This window comes from Rousettus aegyptiacus, unplaced genomic scaffold (genome assembly GCF_014176215.1).
Source record: "Rousettus aegyptiacus isolate mRouAeg1 unplaced genomic scaffold, mRouAeg1.p scaffold_m13_p_4, whole genome shotgun sequence".
NCBI classification, from domain to species: Eukaryota; Metazoa; Chordata; class Mammalia; order Chiroptera; family Pteropodidae; genus Rousettus; species Rousettus aegyptiacus.
In genome coordinates, this window is record NW_023416307.1 from 18,565,401 (window position 1) to 18,593,307 (window position 27,907).

General features: G+C 36.9%; 1 protein-coding gene across 3 annotated transcripts; it reads left to right on the forward strand.

Annotated features, from left to right (window-relative positions):
• Positions 1 to 19,990: 19,990 nt before the first annotated feature.
• On the forward strand, positions 19,991 to 27,657 carry P2RY1 (purinergic receptor P2Y1). Of its 3 annotated transcripts, XR_001598737.2 has the most exons (3): positions 19,991 to 21,647; positions 22,244 to 22,320; positions 23,824 to 27,656. XR_001598737.2 is itself a non-coding variant. In XM_016159485.2 (2 exons), the coding sequence occupies exon 1, from the start codon at positions 20,488 to 20,490 to the stop codon at positions 21,607 to 21,609; it is 1,122 nt and encodes a 373-aa protein (XP_016014971.1). In that variant the 5' UTR covers positions 19,991 to 20,487; the 3' UTR covers positions 21,610 to 21,647; positions 22,244 to 27,657. The 3 variants fall into 3 exon arrangements, 2 of the variants coding, with proteins under 2 accessions (XP_016014971.1, XP_016014972.1); XM_016159485.2 differs by having other exon boundaries at positions 22,244 to 27,657; XM_016159486.2 differs by lacking the exon at positions 22,244 to 22,320 and having other exon boundaries at positions 19,992 to 21,647.
• Positions 27,658 to 27,907: the final 250 nt, after the last annotated feature.

A 27,907-nucleotide genomic window follows, 5' to 3' on the forward strand; every position in this document is an offset into this window, starting at 1 on the left:
AAGTGACATAGATTGCTGAAGTCATCTGCTATACCACTCATATAGTCTTTATTATCTAGTTTCTCACTTTATACTTAAAATCTTGAATCGTGTCCTCAAATCAGTTGTTTTAAATCTTTGAAAATTACCATCTAACGCTGTTTTTTATTAATCCTTTTAAATATATCCAGCTGTTTAAAATAGTAGCTAATTTTATAACAAACATATTTATATGTGTTCTGTTAGGTGACATTAAACAACTTTTAATGGGCATGTTATTTCTACTAGAAACTATACATAGCCGGACTGACTGCTCCATAAAGGCAGCACACGGAGTAACTAGTCACTAGATGGTTATTAATTGACATAGTATATCCTTCAAAATACCTAAATCAAATTATAAATCAAGCAATTTCCAAGCAGTAGACTGAATACAATGATAAAAAACAGCCATAATCTTTGGTGCTGCATGCTGTGCTTTATACATTCAACCCAGACATTAACTCTGGATTCTAACTATTATCTCTAATTTTATAGGAAACTAAAGATCAGAGAGGTGCAGTAACTTTGTCAATGTCTCATAGCCGATACTAGCCAAAATTAAGGTTTAAACCCAAATCTTCTGATTCTCATGCACAACATAGTCAGCCTTTTTATAATGTATTTAACTCCTCCATTTAAGCAGATCAGTTAAAGACCATGAAAAGTTAAAGATAGTTTTAATTCCCAGTTGAACAAGCCTGCCTCATCTTCCTCTGTCTCTAAAGTAGGAGTGAATGTTATAATTTGACCTCATTGAGGAAAAGAAATTCATCCAATCACACAAAAAGGAGGTACAGTAAGATGGTATACCAGTTTAAAAAGAGTTTTTCTGTACATCCGAGGACTTAAAAGTGCAGCAGTTGGTCAATATAAGTTATTTTACAAAATATCTAGTATTTAATATTAGACCGTAATTGATTCTTATTTAGTCTCATGTATGTTTTAGGATAGAAAATATACTCATCATCAACTGATCTATTTTATAGCAATTTTATTGTGCTTGACTAAAATATTATTTGATTCAATTTCTAAAGAGGTGAACAAAGAATAGTCTATCTTCGAGTTACAGAAAGGAACTAATATTTTGATTTTAAGAGACTTCTAATGCCCAAGCTATCCTTAGAATAGATAATTTTATGCCATGCAAAGTTCAAGTCACAATTGGATCTCTGATTTCCCATTATGCACTTATTATATTTTGTATACACTTGACAATTGATGTTAAATTATAATTAGAAGCCCAAGAAAGACATTTGCTTTGGTAATATAATTACAAAAGACAAACAAAGAAACAAAAACAGAAATAGCCTCTAATACACATCAGTATTGGATATTTCTTATTTTCTCAACACTTGCTGGGTTTCCGTCTCTCCTTCTCTCTGTTTGTATGCTTAGATGTATGGTAGGTTGAATAATGGCTCTCAAAATACCCAGGTCTCAATTCCCAGAACTTGTGAATGCTATTTTATATAGCAGAAGTGATTTTGCAGATGTGATTAAGTTAAGGACCTTGAGGTGGGGAGATTATCCTGCATTATCTGGGTAGGCCCTAGAAGTAATCATATATGTCTTTAAAGAGGGGAGACAGAGAGAGGAATTTGACTACAGAAGAAGGCAATATGACCACAAAGCAGGATGTTAGGCTACTGCCTTTGAAGGTAAAGGAAGGGGCCAAGAACCAAAGAATGAAGCTCTAGAAGCTGGAAAAAGCACTTAAGTGGATTCTCCTCTACAGCCTCCAGAGGGAACAACTCCCTTCCCTGCCCCCCAAACACATGCACCTTGATTTTGGTCCAGTAAAATTGATTTTGGACTTCTAACCTCCAGAACTGTAAGAGAATGTACATGTTATTTTAATCCATTTATTTAAAGTTTGCGATAATTTCTTAGCACAGTTGCAGGAAACTAATATAGATGGGTTTCAGGAGTAGAACAAGTGGCCTAGTTCTAAGTTAATCATTATGTTCCATTCTCCTATCTACAATTGTAAATAGTTTGGGAATGGTTTACATTACCCCATCAGAAGTGAAAGTAAGCATTTACCAGGAATGTGGGGAAGAGAGGGGAAAATTCTGCCTCCTGCTGGTCAGTCTTAAAAGATGTGAAATCTGGGAAAGTCGAAGCCATCATCTACAGTTCACAGTGGGAAACATACAAAAGTATGAAGCAAATACAGACTGGAAGAGATGCGAAAGTGGAGAGAACAAAAGAGAGAAAACAGAAAATAGAGGAGAGCAAAGGAAAGGGAGAGGATATGAGAGAGAGGGAGAGAGAGAGGCCTCCATCCTTTCTCTATACTTCTCAGTTAAGTAAATGAATCGGCTCCCTCTTTTCTTGAGCCAGTTTGGGCTGGATTTCCTGCCATTTGCAAGTGAAAGAGTTCCTTTGGACACATTTTTTAGGTTTGAGGGTTTTTTTTAATTTCATTTTTGTTTTGTTTTGTTTGTTTTTTAGTGACAAAGGTCAGTACAATTGTACGACTGGTAACATGTGTATTCACTACGTAAATATAATTAGAGGCCACATCAACAAGCACACCTTAAGTATTTTATTTTAAGCAATAAATATTAGAGCTTGCCAAATAATCCTTAGGGAGAGAACTGGGAAGACAAATTCTAAGGGAGAGGTTTTATTCACTTCACTTGGCAGAGTTTCAACCCTATTTAGTGAGGGACCCTTTTGCCAAATTCTGCTGTGGGTTTCTCATACCTAAAGTATCCAGTCACATTATTTAGTCCCAAATGATTTTTTCTTATAAATAAAACACTTCTTTAACTAGCCTTGTTTTTTTCCCCCGGAAATTAAATAACTGTTTAGGGATTTATTTTTGTATTGCTTAGTTATTCAATCCCAGGGTAAATAAAGATAATCTTTTGTCACCCCCTGCTCCACTTACCACTACTATAGAGCATTTTTTTTTACATAAAAAATAAACGTTATATTTAAAAACTTAAAAGTCCACCACTTGACATAGGCGTTAGCGTATGCAAATTTCCTATGGTGAAGTAAATTACTTGATGTGGGAGTACTGAATATGTTCTGCATTAGCTAAGAGGCAGGGAAGACAAATCACAGATTGTACCTGCAGTTTTTATAGAATATAGTCTTGTTAGGATTTAGTTCTTTATTTTCTCCAAGAGATGATTGTTCTAAATCAAAATGGTGAAAATGGAATGGTATACATGTCTGAGATATACTTATATTTTCCTTAAATTTTGTTTGAAAATATGAATATTACATAAGCCAGTTACTCACGGACATTTCTTAATTGTCCCTGATCATTTGATTTTCAGATATGGTTCTTGCTTTGCAGACTGTATGTGACAGTTAGCATTAGTAAATGGCAACACCTATTTCTCCCTGAAAAAGTACAAGTTTTTTGTATTAAGACTTCCATTTCTTGAAATTATTCTCTATTAGTAAAAAGTTAACAATATGGCAAATGATTTTTTTGTCAAAATACAATTGCATATTAATCTGATATACTATCTAGATGGACAATCAATGACTGATGACTATATGGAGATATCATATATGGGAAGAGACTGGGGAGCACAGATCCATAGCCAATTCATGACTTTGTACACAAGGTTGTTGGTATCATTATATTGATTCCATTTTCACTGAAAAGGTAGAAGAGTATATTTTTACTGTAGCACAATTGCTCTAGTAGGAAAGATGGGGCCCAAAGTAGTTAGGAATTCCTGTACCTATGAACTCAGAACTATTTTATAACCTTAAAAAAATTAATCTAGCTATTTCGAAGTGACTTGTTCTTTTTCATTAACTGAGAGAGGTAGATCTTAATGCTTTCATTAAAAATACAAGGGACTTCTTGAAACATTAACTTGCCAGCTCCTGGAGACATCTTATAAGTTTTATGATTAAAATTCTTTAATTCAAAGTTTTTAAGTGTAGTTTCATTATTCTTTTTTCCTTTGATAAAGTTTATAATATAAATAAAAATTTCAAATGATAAATGGAGAATCTCTAAACCACTAAAAAAATATTCATGAAGACATAGTCTGTAAAATCCCCACATGATCCAAATACAATAAAGTAAAAAACCCTTTATGTAGTAAATAGAAGAGCAAAACAACTTAGTATGTGATGAAAATAGTAGTCAACCATATATCATTGATATATATTGCAGTTGTAGATGCAATCTTAAAAATAATTTATGCATAATTGGTAAAGAATCAGTAAAACTACTATGATTCATAATAACAAAATTGACTCCATCCTTAAGAAATATCAAAATGAGACTCTTCATTTAGGTTTCCTATAGCTAAATTAATTAAAAATTTTTATTTCACTAATTTGCTGTTCTGAAATCTGAAAAAATAAAAATAGATTAATTCCTTATCAAAAAAAACCCAAAAAAACAAAAAACAAGGTTTTGTTTTTTACCTATGTCCAAGACTAGATAGTTTCTATTTATATAACTAAAGTTTACATCCATAATGACTGACCCTGAATCACTGTTGGGTATTGAATCATCAGAAATTAAATTACTTGCTCTATATAGTGTACTAATGTTGCTTTAAAAAAATTATCAAAGGCTTCCATTTTTAAAATGCATCTCTACTTTTTCATCTATCTATCTATCTATCCATCCATCCATCCATTCGTCCATCTATTTATCTATCTATCATCTATCATCTATCTCTCTCTATTATCTATTTTTTTTAAACCAGAGCCATGCATCCAAGCAGGCAAAACAAACAATGTATAGTCGAGTCTATTAAACTTTAAATTCTTCTTCCTGTAAAAAGACAGTTTCAATTCTTTAAACTCTTTCTTTAGGTATTTCTCTCAACATTCAGTAATATCTATAGTGCTGATTTTTCAACCATACACTATAAATACTATTGGTTTCTTTAGATATTGAAGATTTCCTCTTTTGGCAACTATCCTCATTCCACTTTCTTTCCTTTATCCTCACAAACTAGTAATACTTTATTTTAAAGCAATTTTCTAGGCTAACTTTACTTGATTGTGTGAATGCAATTATTGTTCACTGTGTTTCTAACCTTATATTATACAAATTTTCCCATTGGAATTAATAATAAACTTGTTTTTGTTTGTTTAACTTACTATGTATGTATGGGAAACTATATTTTCTCACTTTTTCAAGATACATATTAAATAGTAGTAATTTTTCCAAATATTCACTTATCAAATAATATATTGGTGCTATTGGTCTTTCATATGCATCATCTTCTGCATTCATCTATCCTTCCTGCTCTAAATCTGACAGATTCTTTCTCGGTTTGGTGCACATCTGTAATCTTTGACTTGATTTACCATTCTCCTGTGTTAAATCACTTCTTTTCTGGATCATGTGTCTGCCTCTTTCTTGGATTCTTGTTCATTTTGCTATAGTTCATGTGTCAGTAACTTCTAAGAAAAAGGTCATGGAAGTTTTATTTTTGAGATATTGCATTTCTGAAAATATCTTTAATTTCCCCTACTTAAATGACAGTTTAGCTGGGCATAGGATTTTCAGTTAAAAACCATTTCTTTCAGTGCTCTAAGATATTTCTTTTTTTCTTTTATTAATGTTGCTACTGACGACACCAATGATATAGTTTTATTTCTCTGTGTGTAACCTGCTTTCTGCTTCTGGAAATTTTTAGGAACTCCTCTTTGTACCTTGTTTTCTAAATTTTTACAAAACTGTGCCTTGATTTTACCCCATGCTTTGTGCTGATAATTCATCAGTCTCTTTTATTCTGGTGATTCGCGCTCTTCTATTTCTTCCCCTCCATTGTCTCTGTACTTTTCTGAACACTGACCATTTGAATGTTGGACTTCCTGATTGAGTCAGATGCTCTCTTTTTTCCCCCATTTCATACCTCTATGTCTCCCCCTTTACCCCTGCTGCACCTCATCTAGGGACATTTCTTTGACTTAATCTTCCAAACCCCTATTGGAATTTTTAATGTAGACCATTATTGTTACATTACTGTTAAATATTTTATGTATATTTTATTGTTATATCATCCTCTTTTGCAGTATTACATTCCTTTTTGACAGATAGAATATCTCCTCTTAACTCACTGAAGATGTTGTTGTTTTGAAGTTTTCTTAAAAATTTTTGATTCTTTCACTATCTTTGTCTTTTTTTTTTGTCCTTGATGTAAATTTGTTTTGATCCATTCCTTTCAAAACGAAGGCTTTCCTCAAGTGATTAGAGTTCCTTGACTATATTTTCAGATTTGAAATTGAGGAAGGTCAATATTTAGAAACCTTTCATTTGGGTAAGGAGTAGGGTTGAAGGAAGAGCCTTTTGGACACTAGAGAAAAATCAGCGAATCATCTGCTTAGAATCCAGATTGGAGGAATAAAGGAAAGAATAAAGGATATATATGCTGCCTGCTAGTGTGCTCACAAAGAAGCCACAAGTCCATCATTCATATTCATTTATTTACTAATCTTTGTGGTTTTACACCTGATGTAACCACAGTCTTCTATTTTACCTGAGGTCTCCTGATTCAGAGTTTCAGAGCTAGTGGTTGGCAGGGAGGGGAGAAGTGGTTAGAAGTAGTTTCCTCAGTGTGGAGAGCAAGGAGGAGACTGGAAATCTCAGCCTAGGTTTTCCTCCTCCACGTACAGATTTTCAACCAATCTTCCTATTCATACCATCTCTTTTGGTATTTCATGTTTTTGAATAATGATTTTTTTAGGTCATAAATTTATTCATTTCCTGTGGAAGTTCTCTACTTCCAAAGACAGCTTTCTTTTCTCTGTTAAGTCAGTGAACACTACTACCCCAAATTTGTTTCAATCTCTCATCTCTTAATTCTTCATTGTTTTTACCATTTGTGGGTTCATATTTTTATCCATTATAATATTTTAGCAGTGTATTGGAAAAGAAAGAATGTATCTACAATATTCAGAAGAATCCTAAAAATTAATTTGAAAGTCAACTACTGTAGATTTTTTCTACTTTTCTGAATACACTATTACTCTTGATTCTTTTCTACTGTCATTATAGTTATTTAAATTTAAGTTTTCATTTTCATTTTTACTTAAAAATTTACATTAGCATTTTAATAAAAATACATTCAACATATATTAATGAGGGTTTAAAATATGCAAGATATTTAGTTTCTTATAATTCTCTATATTCAATAAATATTTTTTGAATAAGTTAGTCAATTATTTTATAAAATGAAATAAAGATGATACCTCAATGAGCATCTCTCTCTTAATTTGCTTTCATCAAACACCTTTTTAAATAAAAGTTGGCTTCAGCAAAAAGATAGAGTTTGCAAAACTCCGGTAATTATAAGGGAAGAAGTAGAAAGATCCATGCAAAAGCAGTAATCCCTCCATCAGAGATAGATTTTCACTCTCTCCAGGTTGTTGGCGGGAAAAAATCAAAAGAGTTGTTATTTAACTAGTAAATATTATATCTATGAGTTTTTCCTCTTCTTCCTCATTCCAGAGGCTCCCCAGGGGAGCTAATTGTAAAGCAAGGGTCTTCTTATTGAACAGAATGACAAAGTAGGAGGGAAGAAAGTTTGAACACTTAATAAAACAATCTCATGAAAATAAAGACTTTGAATTTTATAGAGAAGTTAAATGTGTACAAATAAGCATTTTGTTGTTAGCTTTGACTAAAAAATATCACATATAAACATAAATACATATATATATATACATATACTTATATATGTGTGTGTGTAATGTATACATGTCTTTCACTGAATCGGTTCCTCACTGGTTTTAAGGCAGAGAGGACAGTGAAAGGAAGAGTCAATGCATGAAGAAAGGCTGTGAGGACAGAATTATCACAAAATACATGGGAGACAGAATAGTATTGCCTTGACAGGAGGATAGAGTTTGGAAAAGAAGATGTGGGGGTATTATAAAGTCTTTAAAAATCTCAGCTTAATGAAACTTGGAGAAAATGTAAGTCCTTTGAGCACAGTAAACATGATAAAAGTTCTATTTTAAGAAAAAGAAAAAATATTTTTGCCGCACACAGGTTATTATCAACTTTCTTGTTGTGTTTCAAAAAGAGTAGCCCGTAATAAAATAATAATTCCTATTCCATGTTATTAAGTATTAATGAAGTGAATGGTAAAAACAAGTACTTAGCAAATACTTTTATGATAGATGCTATATAAGGACTACATAATTGACTGAGTACAGAATCTCAAATACCTAAGAAGTTATGTGGCAAAGTATAAGGTTATAAAACAACACTTTCTTAACTATATGTAGCATTTTCTCCCCAAATAGCTCTAAATGTAATCTATTATCTAATTCTCAAAATATCACAAATTACAGACAAAGAAACTGTGCACAGGAAGGCAAAGTTTCCATTGTCAGACAGTAGGAGAGCTGAGACTAGACCCCAGTATTGATTCCATTTTTTACAACCTAAGTGATGTTTGCGTGTCAAGGGTTTTGAGTTGTAGGTAATATTCGTTTTTATGATTCCCGCAAAGTCATCCAAATTCACATCGAAAATACATCCTCTTGTTAGTTGTCTCTATGAAACATTTCACAGAGAAGAGACATAAGAGATATTGGAAGTTCAAATTGCTGACTTTGGAGAAGCAAAGTGCAAGGATTATTGAGAAAGAATGAAGAATTATGAGATGATTATTGGCATATCTGCACTGAGGATAAAAAGGAAACTAATAATTTTCTCAGGATTTACAGCAACTATGAAATCCCAATGTTTTTACTACTGTAAAATATAATAATATGTAGTACCTAGATTCCCTGATTAAGAAGGAGCAAACTTCACTCCGCGAGTCCTGAGTTGTTACACTAGTCATTCCATTTCAGATGCCTTTGTGTCCCAAGGGGAACAGACCAGAGAAAACGAATTTGTAAGTCTCCTCTAGTCTTCTTATTTGGACACGATTACAGAGAAGCTATTGGAATAACCCTCATATCTTCAATACCTTGAGCCTAATGGATCTCATATACCAGAAATAAGCAAATTGCATTTGCATTTTGATGTGTTTTCTATATGTAATATTTTATCTTTATATAGCCACTGTTATAGATAGTATTTAAAAGTACTGCTTATGTATGTATTTATTACTCTTCCCCAACCAACAATTTGCATGGATTTGAAAATCAATTTCTTACATTTTCTTTCCCCCTTCAGCTTTTCCTCCTCTTTTCTATGGTTTGGTTTACCCATCTTTTCTATAATGTGGTTTTCCCCACTTGGCACATCCTCCTGCCTCCTTCACTCATTTATAGACTTCTGCATTTCTGCTCTCCCAGAAGGACTTTATACCCATTATTAGAACTTTTGGACCCTTTCATTTTCTTCTAATAATACCCAATGAACTTTTATTTAAACATCCATCTTGTCCATGTCTTCTAGCTCCTTTCCTGTGACTTCTACAGTTAATAATCTCAGCCTCTGGCTCCCAAGTCTTTTCCTATAATGCATTCCCTTAATAGGAGGTACTTTAGCCTTACATGCTTCTTTTGGAGACCTGCCATATTTTCCTATATTGGTTTTAATCAAGAGTTTTGGAGTTTTTACAAAATGTTCTGTGTGGTAGCTCTGCTTTGCCCTAGTTTTATTCCCGTAGATTCTTGATGAGTTTTTTCATACCCTCATCATCAGATTTAAGTAGCTTCTAGTTTGATTTACTTAGACATTTCCTTCGATTTAACTTGCTTTATTTTCCTTTTTAAATTTTAGGTACTTTCCTTTTTCTCAGTGCCTTTATTCTCCCTTATCTTCTCTGTTCTTCATCTCTTATTTATTTCTATAAAATCCTGCCCCTTCGATGGAGAACTACCTTTTTATTATTCCTGAAGATTAAATTAGAAAAAATGTAGAGTGTTGTGGACTTGATATTTAGTGCTTACTAAATATATACTGTTATTTTTATAACTATCTTGTTTATGGCTATGAATAACTACTATACCCCAAACCATTTGGCTTAGCTCCCCCTATTTTCAAAAACAACTATAGTTTATAGTTTATCATTATGTTCACTTTCCTGTTTCTAATTTCTAATTTATCTTTGGATCTTCCTTATATTTTTCATATAAATGTTTGGTTTTTGCTATTCTTTTTTTAATATAATGGCTCTTATTCTAACTTCTCATAGTTATTAATGTATTTTTAAATATGTCTTTCTCATGTTTTCTGTTGTCTTTAGCATTTCATCTTTGTCCTTTTAATCAATTCAGACTAAATACCCATTTTACTTCTGTACCTTAAATGCTAATTCTTTTATGTCTGTTTTTTTCTTTCAATTTAATTTCCATTTCATTTAGAACTACATTAAAATACCAAATCTCCATGTCATCTGCCATGTTGATTCCTTCCTATCTGAAAACTTTTGAGCAAGGAATGTTGGGTTATAAAGATTTAACAATAACTTAAGGGGTAAGAACTTTATCTTCGTCTGTAATTGAAAATAAAATTATAGTTTGCCTGATTCAAAGTCTTAATCTAAATTTAATAGATGCACCATGATATGTCTTAATACAATCAGGTTCCCATTGTCCTTTTTTAGTGTGTCTCTGTATTTTATGTATCAAGCCCTTTGTTATTGTGCCAGGCATTTCTGTTTAGTAATACCAGTAAACTCTACTTTTCTTTCCTTTACCTTTCCATATACAGTCTCCTGCCACGGTTAAGAACATTTAAGATATGTATATATACTGACAGGAAGGCAGGATGCAACCATGGTGGGCCCTAATTTAAAATTTACTCATAAATATATATTCACATGTATATAATTAAGGGTAAAATTCTCTTGTCGAGTAAATATTTGTAACATTGGTTGCCCAGGGTCTGAAATTTTGCATCTGTTTTTTTGTGTTCATGTGTGTGTGTGTGTGCGTCCTTGGATAATTAGTTGCATGATTAATAATCATTTTTGTTAGACATGAAATACATTTTTATAATGATTGGTGAGCTTCTTTATTTAATTATACTTGACATTCTAACAATCTCCCATAAGCCGGCAATATATGAGATGGAGTTGGTTCAGAAAGACTACAGAAGAAATTCAGCTGAGGCCACTGAACTAGAGAAATTTTTTCTAAAAATACCATCATGTCCTTTACTTCTTAGATGTTGAAGTCTGATAATAATTAAATTTTTTCTTCAATGCTGTCACCATGGCATTAAGTCACATCTTTTCTAATCACATTTTAGATGATCCACATGATAATCAATAATCCTTCTCCAACTTTCCTTGCTAAAGAACCGCAAGTCCCCCTTCCTTCATCTTCACTCTTACTTCTTTTTATAACGCGCACACACAAACACACACACACACACACACACACACATACACACAGGTCCATGTGTACACATACATGTATGCTTTTCATCCCAGAGTGTTATATAATCAATCTTCTGAGGCCTAAAATTATTATTATCACATTGTAACTCTAAGTTCTGCTCTATCTGGACTTGCAGCGTTTATTACTCCTTAAAGGGTTCTTTGATGGCCAGCTTTTCTTTTACCATTGACTATTTATCTATTTTTCATATTTTTTGCCTCTCCTCTTTGCCTGAAGAATTATACCTCATTCCCTTATATATCTCCTCATATGTCATCATATGCCATTGCTCCTCGTATTCTAAGTTCCTCATATGAGCTTTTCACACTTACTATATTTAATGTTGCATATTTGTATTTTTGGAATGTTATATTCCTTTTCTTCAGTCTTTCTACTCATGATAAATAAAGAAATGGGGTCCTTTCTCTTTCTCATACAGTACCTCCTAGAACTTGTAACCAAGATGATCTTTTCTGCAGTAAGGAGAATTTGTTTCCTTTCCCCATATCCCAGCTTATTTTTAGATCTAGTGCTTGTTCATCTTCCCATACATCCTCCCTTCCTTTTGCCTTTTCTTCCCAGGTCAGAGTAGCAAGTGCTTTATTTCCCTTACTGCTCTTGAAATGCCTGTTCCGTGTCTGTTCCTTCTCTCAGAGCCCTGCATCTTTTTCTTGCATATTTTTCTGAGCAGATGTTCCCAGGTTGGTTCCCCTTTTGTTAATGATTGCATAATATATAACATATAACAAGCTATTGGTGAATACTATAATCTTACTCTTCAGCACAACTACAAATCTATTTCTCTCTCTCTCTCTCTCTCTCTCTCTCTCTCTCTCTCTCTCTCTCTCTCTCTCTCTCTCTCTCTCTTTCTTTCTTTCTTTCTTTCTTTCTTTCTTTCTTTCTTAAGTAACTGTGCACATCGACCTTATCTTCTATTCCTGGACCGCTTTTCCACACTTACTGAACACTAATTTCATGACTTTGTAAAGTCTATCTTTGGCACATCTCCGAGTGTCCCCATGCTGGTAATAATTTTGTCTCTAAATGAAACGTATTACGTTGGTCGTTCAGCTCTGTTTCCCCTTGTCACAGCTGTCCTTCACACATATACTTTCTAATCCTTACCCTTACCAGTCTGCCACTTTCATTTTAGCATCTGCCACTTCGGAGATGTTAATCTCTCATGGTATCTTGCTAAAGTAAACTATAATGTATCCTCTAGTCAAAATTTCATCCTTGAGAAGAACATGCAGAGCTTTTAGCCATAACTGGTTAATGCAATCACCACAAAGTTTTTCCAGCCTTGCTTCCCACTTTCTCCTCAGGTACTTACAATTTAAACCAAATTCAATTCCTCTGCTGCTCTGAATCTCATGTCAAACTCCTCATTTCCAGGGACTCAAATTACTGTAAATATGTCCCTCAGGCTCCTCCCAACAGAATTAATAATTAGGGTCCCAGTGTCAATTACCATTCCTCGGGGCTGATTTCCATACTGGAAGCAGACTTCATAATTTATCTTTGATTGAAGGAAGACTTTTTAATCCTTTTATTCCTTTCTTTCCTGCTTTCTTTACAATAGATGAGACAACAGTATTGTTCTGCCCTCTGACTTCTTAGTTCATTCATTCCGCTCAGCTCTTCCATTTGCTCCGTAGATCTCCACTTGGGTGCTCTCAGTGGTAGTTAACTCTCTCCAACTTCTCTGCCACAGCATCAGACTCCCAGGGCCTGCTCCCCACAGCCCTGGAGCACTGTTTCTCCACCAGGCTCGGAATGGCTACAAGCATAATCCTCTAGCCTTGAGACTCTGGAGTTTGCTTGTCACAACTGCATTTCCTGAAACCCTTCTCTTCCTCCTCTCCCCTCCCAATCCACCAATCACATCCATGGTCATATTGCCTTTTACATCAGAAATGATAGCAGTTTCATTAGTTGATCACATCTTACCTGTACCCATATCCCCTAAGAGATACAGCACATCCTTCTCTTCTCTTTTCTTGGAGGCTGTGACTCAGCCCTGGAGGAAGGCTCCAATTTGTGTGGCCCACTCCCTTCTCCGCCAGGCCAAGGTGAACTGGACAATGTCAGTCCAGATTCTTTCCCCCAAGAACTTATCATTGGAAATACTGCTAGGCTTTGAGTGGCCATGTTGGGCCATATCCACATAGAAAGAGAGAAAATTTATCAGCAGAGAGAGGGAAAGAAAAAGGAGGAAGGAAAAAGGGAGATAAAGGAGCAAGGTAAAGAAAACCAAGTAGTTAAATAGAGAAAGGCAGAGAACAGAAACCCAATGTCTTTGGAAAAGTAGAAAGAATTGGCAAAATCCCTGATTTTCAAGTTCCTATGTCCACTTCCTTGTGAAGCTCATACTTTTGTACCCTTCCAAATGAAATCACAGGCTGATTTCGGTGGATTTGATTTCTTATATGCAAATGCCCTCTTATGAAGGTAAAAACGAGAGTATTACAAATTATAATGATAATAATGACTATAATAATAACAGCTACCATTTATTGTGTGCTGTGTACTAGGCACAGTGTTAAGCACTTTGCACAATCACATTCTCACAGCTGTCTTGTGATATAAGAGTTATTTAATAAAAACATTAACACAGACAGGTTCGGCAATATGTCTAGTTACACAGCTGTTAAGTGGTCCTAACTGATCTTTGAACCCAGTACTGTCTTCTCCAAAACCATGTGCCATGAGCTTATACATAGAAAGCATTCCAAATAACACATGGCACATGTATGCCATTGTTCAAAATTCCTAAATCTTTAAGATGTTTTAGCTGTTGGATAGGAGCTGCTACAAAGGTTTTAAATTGACAGGCTATATCAGGTAGGAGTCTATAAAACCTTGCTACCCAGAGTATAATAGTTGGATGAGGAGCTTAGAAATGCAAGTGAACTGGTTTAAAATGCAAGTCTTAGGCTTCATCCCATACCTACAACTTCTTTTTAGTAAGATTCCCCCAAGTGATCTGTATGCATATTTAATTTTGAGAAACTGTGCTAAGAGACTCAAAGTAGATGTTGCCAGTGAGCTAAGATAGTATTTTACTTATTTAGTTATCATAACTATAATGCAGTCTCTAAGACAAATATTTAGCCTGTAGTATCAGATGTCTAGAGCTAAAGCTGGAAGATGAAAATCGAATGGGACTATTTCACTTTAGTATATGTTCACTCATTGGGTGCTCTCTTTGGTCACCCAGATTTCTATCTTTCCAGAAGAGTGTCCAACGTTTGGCTTATTGTAGGAAGACTCTCTGGGATTAGCTCATCCTGACAGCCTTTCTACAAGAATCTAAACTAAAAAGACTATAAAAATGGACGCAATGATCATCTATTTAAAGTTGGTTCACATTTTTGATTGCTACCAGTGAATATTTGTTATCAACTTTTCAAAGAGCCAAAATTTGAAATATGAGTGACAACAATTGCTATTAGCTTTAATATTGAAGAATGTGAAACACTCAGGTCATAATTGAGATCAATGCCCTTGGAGTGAGCTAGTGGAAGATGTGATTTAATGCAAGAAAAAAAAAGATATCTATTTTCACATATGATTTTCACTTGCCTATTTGGAATTTAGTTTATTTATTCAAAATACAGATGTACCAATAATCAACAACTTATAACTGGTAGATATAATAATGATGACAAATAACTCTTGAATAATGTCATATTTTTATCCTTTCTACATCCATGAAAACTCTCCACAGATCCATGATTATGGTATAAGACCCCAGATATGGCTATCTGGCTCTAAAGGTGTTTGTATACCCACAGGCTTTATGAACATTTACTTCCCTGTATTCTTAAAAAGCTAAGTGTATTTAAAAAAATTGTAGAAGAACTAGCTTATAATATAGTATTTCTTATCTGTTATCAATAAATGTCGTAAGACATGCCTTAGTGAACCCAGAGAGGTCAGAGACAAAGAGAGCAAAGGGAATATTTATCAGGTAAGGATGATTAGAGAAAGACAAAGGCTACAAAGCCAGGACTGGAGCTTTTTATTACAGATTTAACAAAACTATTTTGAAAATATTCTAAACTGCCCAGGACTAGGGACTAGGGCTTCACATGGATGGGGATAAGGGCGGTCCATATTAAAAAGGGAATACAGGAAAGCAGTTCCCTTGAATACTCTTAACTCCTGGGAACAGGAAACTTTCTGAAGGATGGTAAAAGAGGTAAGGGCCTGAGATTTTATAGGTTCCTGCAAGCAATAGGGCACAGATGGAAAAGCTAGCTAAATGTCACCTGCCAAAGGGCAAGTCCTCAGTAGGGGCATTATTGTGACCACAGGAACAAGTAACTTGTGTCATCTCACCACCTCCTATACCCGTCTCCTGACACCCACCCAGATTTAAAGCTCAATAATTGAAAAGTAATGCTCAGCGAACTTTCTAAAGGTCTCCACCTGTTCTGTGCAAGGACCTGGCTTTTTCCTTTTCCCCTTCCTGCACTTTCTTCTGCTTATCTCTCCTTTATCCTCTCCCTCTCTTTCTCAGGGCCTCCTTGGTGTCTTGCTCTCCTCTCATTCCAACCTTGGAGCAACCCGGCCGTCTCCTCTTCTGTGTCCTATACCCCTGCTGTGACTCTTAATGAAATAAATTTCAGGAAGTCTACTGATTGGATCCATGACAAGTGCATAATTTATAGGAGCAGCTGGGCCCTTCTCAGCACTGGACAATCCTTTCATTCTTTCTCAGTATATTCCTTTTCCACTTCCGCTCCACTCAGCCCTCTCGCTTTTACCGACTTCATTAGAGGACATCGGCTGTGAATTCCTTAGCCTCTCTCCTCTCCAATTTCTTTCTATTTTCGTCTTGGGGAATACAAAAGTCTCTCCACTTTCCTAATGTTTATCTCAGAAGTTATCACGTCTTGGTCATTATGCTTAGAAGGAGATCTCAAAGGATCCTCTTATCTCTTAAATGAGGGTCTCATTGTCAAGTGCAAAATCGTGAGTCTCGCTGCCCACTGACACTCTATTCTTTCACACTGCCACCCAAATTAGAATTAGCATTTGTAGTATTGTGTTTATGTAATCAAATCTCATTTTCTTAGCCTCAGCTCTAAAGTTGAGAGATTTTATAGTTTATGTTTATCAGGTTTTTTTTTTTCTTTTTATGCCTATGGTCCTCGATTAGAGTTTTTTCAATGATCTTCCCATCCTCCATGATTATTGGATTTCCTGTGACTTTAAGGAAGGAGAAAGAAGTTGGTTATGAGAATCTTTGCAAACACAAGAAGGGCAGCTTTTTTTATTTGAATCTGAGGTTAAATACATCTGACTTCCCCATAATTGTGAGTCCTTCTCAGATCCTATATAAATTGTTGGCTATTTTTTGTATTAGTTTCAGGTATACAGTACGTCGGTTAGACATTCTGGTGACTGTCGGGTGTGCTGGGAGAAAGGGGTGAAGGGTTAAAGAGGAACAAATTAATAGCTGAAGGATGATCATGGGGATGGAGAGTACGACACAGGGAATGCAGTCGGTAGTAAGGTAATGGCTATATGTAAAGCCAGAGGGAAGACAGAGAAATCAGGGGAATCGTTTCATAAACTACATAATTGTTGGCTGTTTTTAAAAGCATGAGTAGAAAAGTAGAACATTTGGGAAGCTTCTGAAATACTCTATCAGTACCTTTAAGACCTGGCTCAAATTTTCTCTCTTTATAGAAGGCTTCTGGGAACGACCTTTTCTATGCTCAATCTGTAGTGGTCACTAAAAGGTAATTTTCCTATTTATATCTGTACTTATGTGTATTTCATCATAGAATAGTGGTTAAATTTGTGGGCTTTAGCGATAGATAACTTAAGTTTAAATCCCAGTTTTTACTGTGTGACTTTGGATGAGTTACTTAACCTCTCTGTACCTTAGCTTCACCATTTATAAACTAGGAATACAATTGTCAACTACCACTATAAAATATTTTTAAGGATTACAGATGCTATACTTGTTAGACTTGCACAGTGCTGAATATACAGAAAGGCTTATTATTATTATTGCTATTGTTACATGTTATTATTATGATTAGTTGCATACGTTATTTGCATTTCCAACTAAATCATAAAAATCAAAGTTAGGAATTTACATAATTAAACAAATACTAAACAAATTAATACAAAATGTTTAGGGTGAGTTACTTAAATTGATGGAGCATATTCTTTTCATACCTTTAAGGCATTTATAATTGGTATTCAAATACCAAAAAATGCTGACATGTTATTGGGTCTTAGATGGATTTTATTTTTTTCTTTACATCTAGTTTGATGTTTTATAAATAGAAAGTTATCAACAAATGATAACCAAATTTGTGTAAATTGTATCGAATTTGTGTAAATTGTATCCACAAGAAATAATTTTGATTTAAAATATAACTTAAACATATTATAAATACATAGTTCAATATCCTGAATGAAAACACAGTGTTCACAGAATTTACCTTTTTAACATCATTAAAAAGAAGTGCACTTAGGACAACTGTCTCCTCGAAATTCTTAGTAAAGTGTCAAGTTTTCTAAAAGTACTTAATGGTATTTGGACTAAGTGTACATTTCAAAACACTCACATTATGAGTTAATGCATTTGCAGAGAACTTCAGAGCGAGGATACATATTGCTTATGTTGCAAATGAAAAATGCAAAGGAGTGAGGAGTTAGGACCTATTGAATACCAATGGAACTCTTAATGGTTTTCTACTTCCTTCACTCTCTTAATAGAATATCATCTCAATTAGTACCATCCCAATCAAACACTACAAAAATGATTCATATTAAGTCTCAGAATTGTAGAATCACTTCGTTTGGGAACTGGAATGAAAATTAAAAGATAATCGAATCCAACTCTCTCATTTTATAGATGAGAAAACTGAGGCCAGTAGAACTTATTTCGGTTAAGACAGTTTTAAAAACAACAGCATTCATGCCCTTTACCTGTTAATCACTCTAGTTTTATTATTTATTTTCATGCTGTTCAATCGACCACACTTCAAAATACTAGTGTGCTCACGATGCCATGTTTAGATAGGGTCCTTTCTATGTGTGTTTCTCTAAAGGACCCTCTAGGTCTTGTGTGGAATTTTCCTTCCTAGTGTCAAAGCCATGAGCTCCTGGTGTTCCTCTAATTATTTTTTAAGAGAAAACTATCATGTAAGATCCAGGACCAGAAAAATATATATTCATGGTATATATTTTACAGATTTTTTTTCCCTCTAAGAGAAAAGTCTTTGTTACTATTTCACATAAAATTAGTGAATTAGTAGATGTTAAGAAGTGCTAAGTTCCATTCCTGTGTGGGCCCGTTCAAATATGTCCCTGAACAGCAAAGAATTCATTTATTTTCCAGTTAGAATTAAGTACAATTTTGAAATGTATTGCTTAAAATTTTGACGCATTCAGCCATGACAACAAGTTTTTCAATAAAATTCCCAACCTATATTTTTAAGGTACTTCCTGGAGATAATTTGTGACTAATCACTTTAACCTAAAGAAATAAGATTGGTAATAAAATGCAAAACCATACCTTAATCACTTTGGAGTTGTAATTATCCTTTACATCTATCTATATAAAGCTACATTTAATATTCCACTTACTTCCAAAAAATGTATTTTAAATTATTATTTTTTTTTATTGCAGCCTCTGATCTTTATATGTACAGGACAGGAGAATTTGGAGAGCTTGCGTTGTTGGTAGGTTGTAGGTATCAAGTTAAATTGTGCTGAAGCAAACGTGAAGTATCTACTAATATTTTTCCAAGGCCCTTTCTGAAATTCTCACGTTGACTGTTACCAGTGACTTCGGTTTATTGGCATTTGGTTAATTAAGAGAAACAATATTGAAATCATTATTAGCTAAGAAAACAATATTGCTATAAAAAGGAAAAAGCAGACTAGAAGGGCACAAAGGGACTCTCCCATCTACCTCCAGCCCTCCCTCCTCTGAGAGCCCGGGCAGTCTTGGAGTAGCAGGTTCCTGCATGTGCCAGGAATCCGGTCTCGGTGCAGCGAGGCGCAGTACAACGCCAGGGCGTTCCCAGCGGGGGACTGCTGGCTGCTTGAAACCTGCGAGCACCTGGCGTGGTTGTCGAGGGCCCTAGGGACGTCTGCCTCGGACGGGTCGGCTCTAGGCTTGTGAGCAGAAGGCTCTGAGCGGTCGGAAGGGTTTCCTGTGTGTCAGCAACTTCACTTTGCCGAGATAGCTGGCGGAAGAGCGAAGGAGCGCTCGCGGGCCAATCGCTCCCCAGCAGCCAACCCTGACCCGGCGCGCCCCTCGTCCTCGTCGCCGACTCCGGGAGCGGCGACGGGGCTGAAGCGGAGCGCACCCGGCCCCGGCGGAGACCGGCCCCCCGGAAGACGCCGGGGGCTCGGGGCGATCGCCCTGGAGGGCGCAGGCGGGCAGCCGAGCGGGCTGGGCGGAGGCACACCCCTCGCCTCCCGCGGCGCGCGGACTCGCCCGGCGCCCAAACTCCGCCCACCCTCGCCGGGAGCCCTGCTCTCCCGCCTGCGCCTGCACTCGGGACCGTGCGCGGCCAGGAGAGGGGGCCCCGAGCGGCGCTGACGGCGAACGGGACGCGATCCAGAAGCGCACGGGTCTGCGGCCCCGCGCTCCGGCGGCCCCCAGGGGCCGAGCTCGGGGGGCGCGGAGGAGGGGGCGCGGGCCCCGCAGCCGCGCGCTCGCTCGCAGGGTAGGGAGAAGGGGGATGCCCGGGCGAAGTTGATCGGGGGAAGGAGGCTGGGGAGCGCCCTCCCCGTGCCGGAGCGCACAGCGCAGTGAGTTTGGCCGGACCTCGCTGAGCTCCAGGCGCGGGCCCGCGGACCCTCGGGGAAGCTCGGCCGGAAAGTTGTCGGCCGCGGGGCTCCGCACGCCCTGTTGTGTAACCTCGGCGCTGCCAGCAGGACGGGGAAGTTGCCGGCCCGCTCGCCAACCCGGTTCGGTCCCGGCCCCGGCCCCGGGCGGATTTCATGGCCCGCGGCGAACGCGGGGCCGGAGCCGGCGCGGGCGACCCCCCGCGCGACCCCTCCCGCGGGGATCCCCGGCGCCCGCTCCGTTCCGCTCGCCAGCTTCTCCGATGCGCGCTGCGCCCCTTGTCGCCGCTGCCCTCTCGCCGCCGCTCGCCCCTCGGAGCCGCCGCCTGAGTCCGGGAGCAGAGAATGACCGAGATACTGTGGTCGGCTGTCCCCAACGGGACGGAGGCTGCCCTCCTGGCCGTCCCGGGCTCGCCCTGGGGAAACAGCACGGTCGCCTCCACCGCCGCCGTCGCCGCCTCGTTCAAATGCTCGCTGACCAAGACGGGCTTCCAGTTCTACTACCTGCCGGCTGTCTACATCTTCGTGTTCATCATCGGCTTCCTGGGCAACAGCGTGGCCATCTGGATGTTCGTCTTCCACATGAAGCCGTGGAGCGGCATCTCCGTGTACATGTTCAACTTGGCGGTGGCCGACTTCTTGTACGTGCTGACTCTGCCCGCGCTCATCTTCTACTACTTTAATAAGACAGACTGGATCTTCGGGGATGTCATGTGCAAGCTACAGAGGTTCATCTTCCATGTGAACCTCTACGGCAGCATCTTGTTCCTCACCTGCATCAGCGCGCACCGCTACAGTGGCGTGGTGTACCCGCTCAAGTCCCTGGGCCGGCTCAAGAAGAAGAACGCCATCTACATCAGCGTGCTGGTGTGGCTCATCGTGGTGGTGGGGATCTCCCCCATCCTTTTCTACTCGGGCACCGGGGTCCGGAAAAACAAAACCACCACCTGCTATGACACCACCTCAGACGAGTACCTGCGAAGTTATTTCATCTACAGCATGTGCACGACCGTGGCCATGTTCTGTGTCCCCTTGGTGCTGATTCTGGGCTGTTACGGATTAATTGTGAGAGCTTTGATTTACAAAGATCTGGACAACTCACCTCTGAGGAGGAAATCAATTTACCTGGTGATTATTGTACTGACTGTTTTTGCTGTGTCTTACATCCCTTTCCATGTAATGAAAACGATGAATTTGAGGGCCCGGCTGGATTTTCAGACCCCAGAAATGTGTGCTTTTAATGACAGGGTTTATGCCACTTATCAGGTGACAAGAGGTCTAGCAAGTCTCAACAGTTGTGTGGACCCCATTCTCTACTTCTTGGCAGGAGATACTTTCAGAAGGAGGCTCTCCCGAGCGACCAGGAAAGCTTCCAGAAGAAGCGAGGCAAATTTGCAATCTAGGAGTGAAGACATGACCCTCAATATTTTATCCGAGTTCAAGCAGAATGGAGATACGAGCTTGTGAAGACTCAAGAATCCCCAAACACCCACTTTTGTAACATGGTAGGATGCTTAATAGAACCGAGTGTTCTCCCCCCGCACCCCTTTAAGTTTCTAAAAGTTTAGAGGAAAATCAAACCAAGAAATTAATGAGTTTAAAAAAAAAAAAAAAAGAAAGAAAGTGGAAATGCCCACACCCACACTTGGCTTGTTTGGGTTTGCTTTCAAGGCCTTCCTTCCTTCTAACCAGAAGTATGTATAATAAAATAATACTGTACCAGTTAAACATTTACTTTCTCTTCTGCCTTTAAATTTTACAAGCTTTTCTGTTTAAGTGCACTTGATTACTGGAACTATTTTGATATTAATCATTGCTCTAAGAAAACTTACCACCTGAATCCTGAGTTTGTGATTCATCTAGTCTTTAATGTTTTTAATAATCCGTGGTAGAAACAAATTGAAACTCTACGTTCTCAAAGTTAGCACAGGATATAGCAAAATACTAAACTCAATTTACTCTCAGATGAACAGAGAGATCTCAGCTGGATGTCATTTTTGGTCCTATATGCATAGGTGGTAACTGACTGAATTTCTTGGAGACTTGAATAAGGAAAGTAAAGACAATGAATTTAAAAAACCTAAAAATGATTATTTTTCAGTTATTTCCAGAAAACTGCTCACTATATGTTGGGTCCTAAATGTTTGATGATGAAAGCCTACATATATTATCTTACAGGTAAAACTCATTCAAAATAATCCAAGTGTTTGTACTTTCCTTGTAAACACCATGAACTCTGTTAGACTTCCTGTGATGAAGAGCATTTTACTTGCATCACTGCTGTGCAATGCCTTAGGAGTTTGTTTGTGTTCCAGTGCAAATGCTCACTCACATCTGTAAAAACAATTTGAAAAATCACAGATAAACTACAGATCAAAGTTGAATAACTGTCAGCAAGTTATTCAACTTGCTGTTGGGCAGGAAGGTAGTATTATCAGAGGGAGAGTGTTTGCCAGTCATTCACAGTGCAGAGCCTACGAGAATATTCTCAAATGTATGAGGCAACTGTGAGTGGGGAGAAGACATTTTTAGAATAAGGACTGTAGTTTAAATTAAAACAATGGAGTAAAGGTTCTTTTTTGCTGCTTTGAAATGTTAGAAAACATTAAATGCAATGTGAAAAGGAGGCAGAATTTGTGTAGGTTGTGGTGATAGAATGAGAAGCTATAATCCTTTATTAGATCTTATATCCTCATAGTTAAAGGGGGAAAAAAACTGGAAATATATGAGAAAGGGAAATAAAGAGAATTAATTTTAAGTACCTAAGGGACCATAGCAGTGAAAAGTTGCAGAAACTACTAATCACACTACTAATAGTTGAAGAAAAGACCACTGGTCAGTGTTTTGTTTTATATTTTTTCTCTGCCAGGCAGTAATGAGAAAACTATAAAATACTTTAATGATTTTATAACAGTTTTTCACTGAATGTTGAATTGCTGTATTTATAGCCTTTAAAACCTTAAAATTCCATATGATGTAGAATAATGAGGTAAGGTAACACAATTTATAACTACAAACAAATAAATCTCGTGTCAAAGGAATGTTTAATTGTGAAAAATAGCTCCAATAAAACCAAGAGTCTGCACCTGATAGAGTAACTTGGTTGAAAGCATTTTGTAAGTAAAACAGTTTAGGGCTGTGTCTTAAGTCAAGAACCTGTGGGACACAGTGGCAGGTAAGTCAGGACTTGATTTCAGTTGCTGCGATGCCTGAGTGGGTGGATCGTGGATTTTTGAGACCTTCGGCTCTTCTTAGAGTTTCTTCAGTTTATCCAGTCTCAGGTCACGAAGGCCAATCAATGAAGAAGAACTGTGTTTAACTTCTTAAAAAGTGATTCTTTTTCTAGATGTTCAGTGTTAATGCACAGAATTACAGAAAACAACAAACTTCTAGATGTCCTACCTACATATCCTCATTTGGAGGAAAGAGAAGGTTAACTGGCTTCTCACTTGGTTGGTGTCCTACAGCTTTTCTGTTGTGAAATCCTCAAAGAAAAATGTCTCAAATATGTCATTAGTGTATTGTCCCTGTCAAACATGATGTTCAGTGGGACAAGATTAATATCACTAAGTTTGACCAACAGGGAAATTTCAAAGCCTGTATGGTCCTTAAACTCAAAGGCTAATGGTACACATTTCAGTAGTATTTCCTCATCATTTACTTTAGTTTTCTTCCTTGTAGGTTTCAGGATACCCAGCTTGATTTCCAGTATCTGTTAAGTACATTGTTTCAACTTCCAGAGAACTTTCTTGTGGAGTGTGGATCCAGTGAGGAGGCGGAGAGTGGTTAGAAAGCCCTTTTACTTCTTGGCAAGTTTATTATTTTTTTTCCCAGAGTGTTTCTTCTTTAGCATCTCATAGACAACGGTGACATGTGAATGCATGTCAATTAGTAAGAAGAATGATCTCACCAACTCCTTCCAGGCAAATAGAGGGCTCTGAGAAGAGTATGTGCTAATGGTGAAGGAGTGATCTTTTGGCTCAAAATCGTTATGAAACATGACGATATGAACAAGTATTTTAATGGTAAAGGCAGATATCTGTTGGTATTTTGATGAAAGAACTGCTAAAATTATAGAACTTATCAGTTAACTAAATTTCACAATACAAAACTATTTGAATGCCAAGTTCAAGGTGTTGTATGGCACACAAATGACATCTTTGACTCTTTGAACATCACTGTGTTTGCATTGAAATAATAAGACAAGAGAGATAGCATGAGTGTAGGATTTAGAGTTAAAACCATGACATTGCCACTTGGCTAGCTATGGAACAAAACCATGACATTGCCACTTGGCTAGCTATGGAACCCTTGATCCTTTCAAGACCATTATTCATGGATTAAAAAGGTTGGATGACATCTATCTGTTGGGGCCTTAGGGGATGTGGAAGCATTAAAACTACAGACAGCCAAATGTGCATGAAATCTGCTACTGTATTTTCCAGGACTCTTCAATTTCAGTCTTTGGCTAAAAATTCTTACCAAATTCACCAGTTATAATGTGGACCTATGACCTGTAGGTTTTCTCAATCTACTTGTGCACTACACTAAACTGCCTTTGGATACAAGAGATGTCAGTGCTTACAGCAGCTGGAATTGGACTAGTGACAATAAAGATGTGTAACTTTTAGAGATCTATTGAAGCTTTAACTTTGCTGGTCAAATTGTAGCTATCATAAGAGTATTTATTAATAAAGCTTACAGTTCTTCAGATGTACATATTGAAAGACTTCCTGGAAAGATCCAACATACTGATGTAAATTATATTTATTACAATGTATACTATTAATATCACACTGGTGTATTTTACATAATATAAATGAGCATAGATAAAATGAGTTATTGTATATTATGATGCTTTTCAAATATCAGTATCCTGAAATGTTTAAGTCTTCAGATTTTTTTTGATCTAAAGTATGAAAATCTGTTTCATGATACAAGTGATAAATTTTCTCTAGAAATGCTTTTGCACGTTTACCTTTTTGAGTTCTTTCTATACAGACACAGTTTGGTGTCCAACTATCATAAGATCAATAGCAAATGCGAAACATCTTAGTCAGACAGGGTCTTGTGTTGTCTGCATTTTATATGATACTATAGAACAGTTTATATTGTCCTTTCAGGGCAGTTAGAATCGTGCCCCCAAATATGATCAGAGCTTCTGTTTCCAAATACAAAAGACTTGTCCTAAATTCAAAGTAGATCTCTTATAATTTAGAAATCTGGTTATTGATACAATGTTAGAATTTAAGGAAAAACTTTAAGGGTATGGGTAGAGAAAGAGGCAACTGATATAATCAGTTACTGTGCTCAGTTCTGCTTAAATTTTTGTGCTGTGTTTCTTCTCAAGGTGAAATAATCTTAATTTCTTTGAGATAGAGTTTTTAAGTAACACACTACCAGCAAGTTTAACAATGCTATTAATTTTAATCTGTTTTACTTGTTCAGTTGGTAACGTTAATCTGTGTTTTATAGTGATAACTATTATATTTGGCTGCTGAATTGTTACAACTTTTTATTCTGTTGTACATTGTATTATACACATTATTACCAATTAATATGAAGGGGAATATATGCGACATATCAAAATTTGTGAATTTGAATTCTAGTATGTTTTAGTGCTTTTGCAAAAATGTTTATTTTTATATTATCTGTGATTTTAATATAGATAATTGAACTAGGTTTGTTTGTGATTATAGTGCCATTGAATGAGCGATATGGAAACAGTGTTACTTGATATTTTGAGCTTTCTCAGGTTTATATGAATCAACGGTAGCTTAACAAATTCTAGAGTAATTGTGCGCAATCATGTTTTTAGTAAAAGGAATGTACAGTTCCTATACGTTTGCATGCAGGAGTGTACAATATTGTGTGTGTGTGTGTGTGTGTGTGTGTGTGTATGTGTGTCTAAGGCATGGCAGCCAACTTTGCATCTGCTATTGATAATTACAGCAGAGCCTTGATATAATCATGGTCACTAGAATTGTATCTACCATAGACAATTAAAACTGAAAAAGTCTCAATAAAATAATGAAATGTGATCTGATGCCTTCTATATTATTATAGTGTTAATACAAGTTTTCTCAAGTTTTGGCATGTACTATTATACCACCTGGCAAATACTGTAGGATATATAGAATGAATACAGTAATTTCTTAAAGTGTATCCTGGATTATAAAAGGTGAAGTGTTCGAGAAAAATCCTGATGCAAGATAATCGATAACATTATCATTATTTGATATTATTAATAGGAAGGTGACAATTCTTTAAAGAAAATACAAAATGGAATCTTAATACATATTTTCATACAAGTGTTCTGTGTTTAAAATCTTAGCTATACTCTTTTCTCTAATTTGTAATCCATGGATGTAATCATACTAATAATCCTTTATGGTTTCTTTTTATTTATTAGCCTGCATTGCCTGCTTCTCTCAAATTTATTTAAAAATATGTATCTAGTGCTGTTCAGTGAAAAAGTATATAATGGAATGCTTAAAGCATTACCGTTTTTTTCTCAACATTAGAAGGTAAATGCACAATGGCCCTGCACTGGGTTTGCTGGTTGTCTGCTGAGACAGTGCCTGGTCACGGAATCCTGTGGATAGAAACGTGCAAATCTCTTGTAGCCCATAAAATACGACTCACTCAGTTTTAACTCCTTAACTAGCTTTACTATCCAGACTTCACTGCTTGGGAACTCTCACTGCTCACTAGTGAGGATTTTGTGGGTGTGTGTATGTACTTATGTGTGTATGTTTATTTAGTGCATACATAGAAATTACGCAAATGGTTATCTTTTTGATTTAAGAAGAATTTACTGTAAAGCTCTGAGAAACTTTTTATTTTCAAAATCGTTTTGGAATTGGAGCCAAAGAACCTTCTCTCTCCACAAGTAAATATACTGCATTTAAATTCTCTCTTTTACTTTAACGTACTGGAAAGTTTATACTCTCTTTTCTGGAGAATTTTGCCCCCAAATATAATCATAGTTTCCATTTCCAAATGCAAAAGGCTCATCCTGAATTTGACATCAATCTCTTATGGTTTAGAAGGCTGCTGGGATGCAGCATTAAAGACAAAACAGATGTCACTGGAAATCCATGCTAATACTGCACTTACTTGCTTTAACCCTCTAAGGTTATATTGCTTTAGGGTAGACCCTGGGCACTGACATTCACAGGTACCATGGTGTTGGGACTGATGGGCTGAACAACAGCTGTGGATGGGCTCAGGCTGAGGGCTGAGCAGCTGACAGTGCTGCAGCCCCTTGGAAACAGACATAGATAAGGAGCAGGGGCGTGGCAGGCACGTGTGGGGCAGTCAGAACTGCAAAGAGGAAAAACTATGCTGCCTTCCCTGATTAGCTGATGGGGAGAAATCACCTGAGTGAAGATAGAAAATTTGGGGTGATAAATTTAAATAGAAAGAGGTCTTGGATATGATCCACTTACTGGTGAGAGCCAAGTTTTCACAGGTGAAGCTAGCAAAGGACTCAGCGTTCTCACTTCTACAAAAATTTTTCTTTCATATCCCAGGGCTCTTTGAACTGTGGGTCTTGACCCAAGAAATCAGTATAGTGGGTTATGATCTGCACTATTTAACAAAACAAATAGAAAATATTAGAGTTCATAACTCAGTGAGTAGTAAGCTTTGTGATTTTTTTTTTTTTTTTTTTTTTTTTTTTACGCCTACAGTATCTGGTCTTCCTAGGTGGTCTCCCATCCAAGTGCTAACCAGGCTCGACCCTGCTTAACTTCTGCGATCA

What these genes read in the sequence shown, in the direction of transcription:
- P2RY1 (XM_016159485.2), top strand. Translation starts at nt 20,488, where the DNA reads ATGACCGAGATACTGTGGTCGGCTGTCCCCAACGGGACGGAGGCTGCC.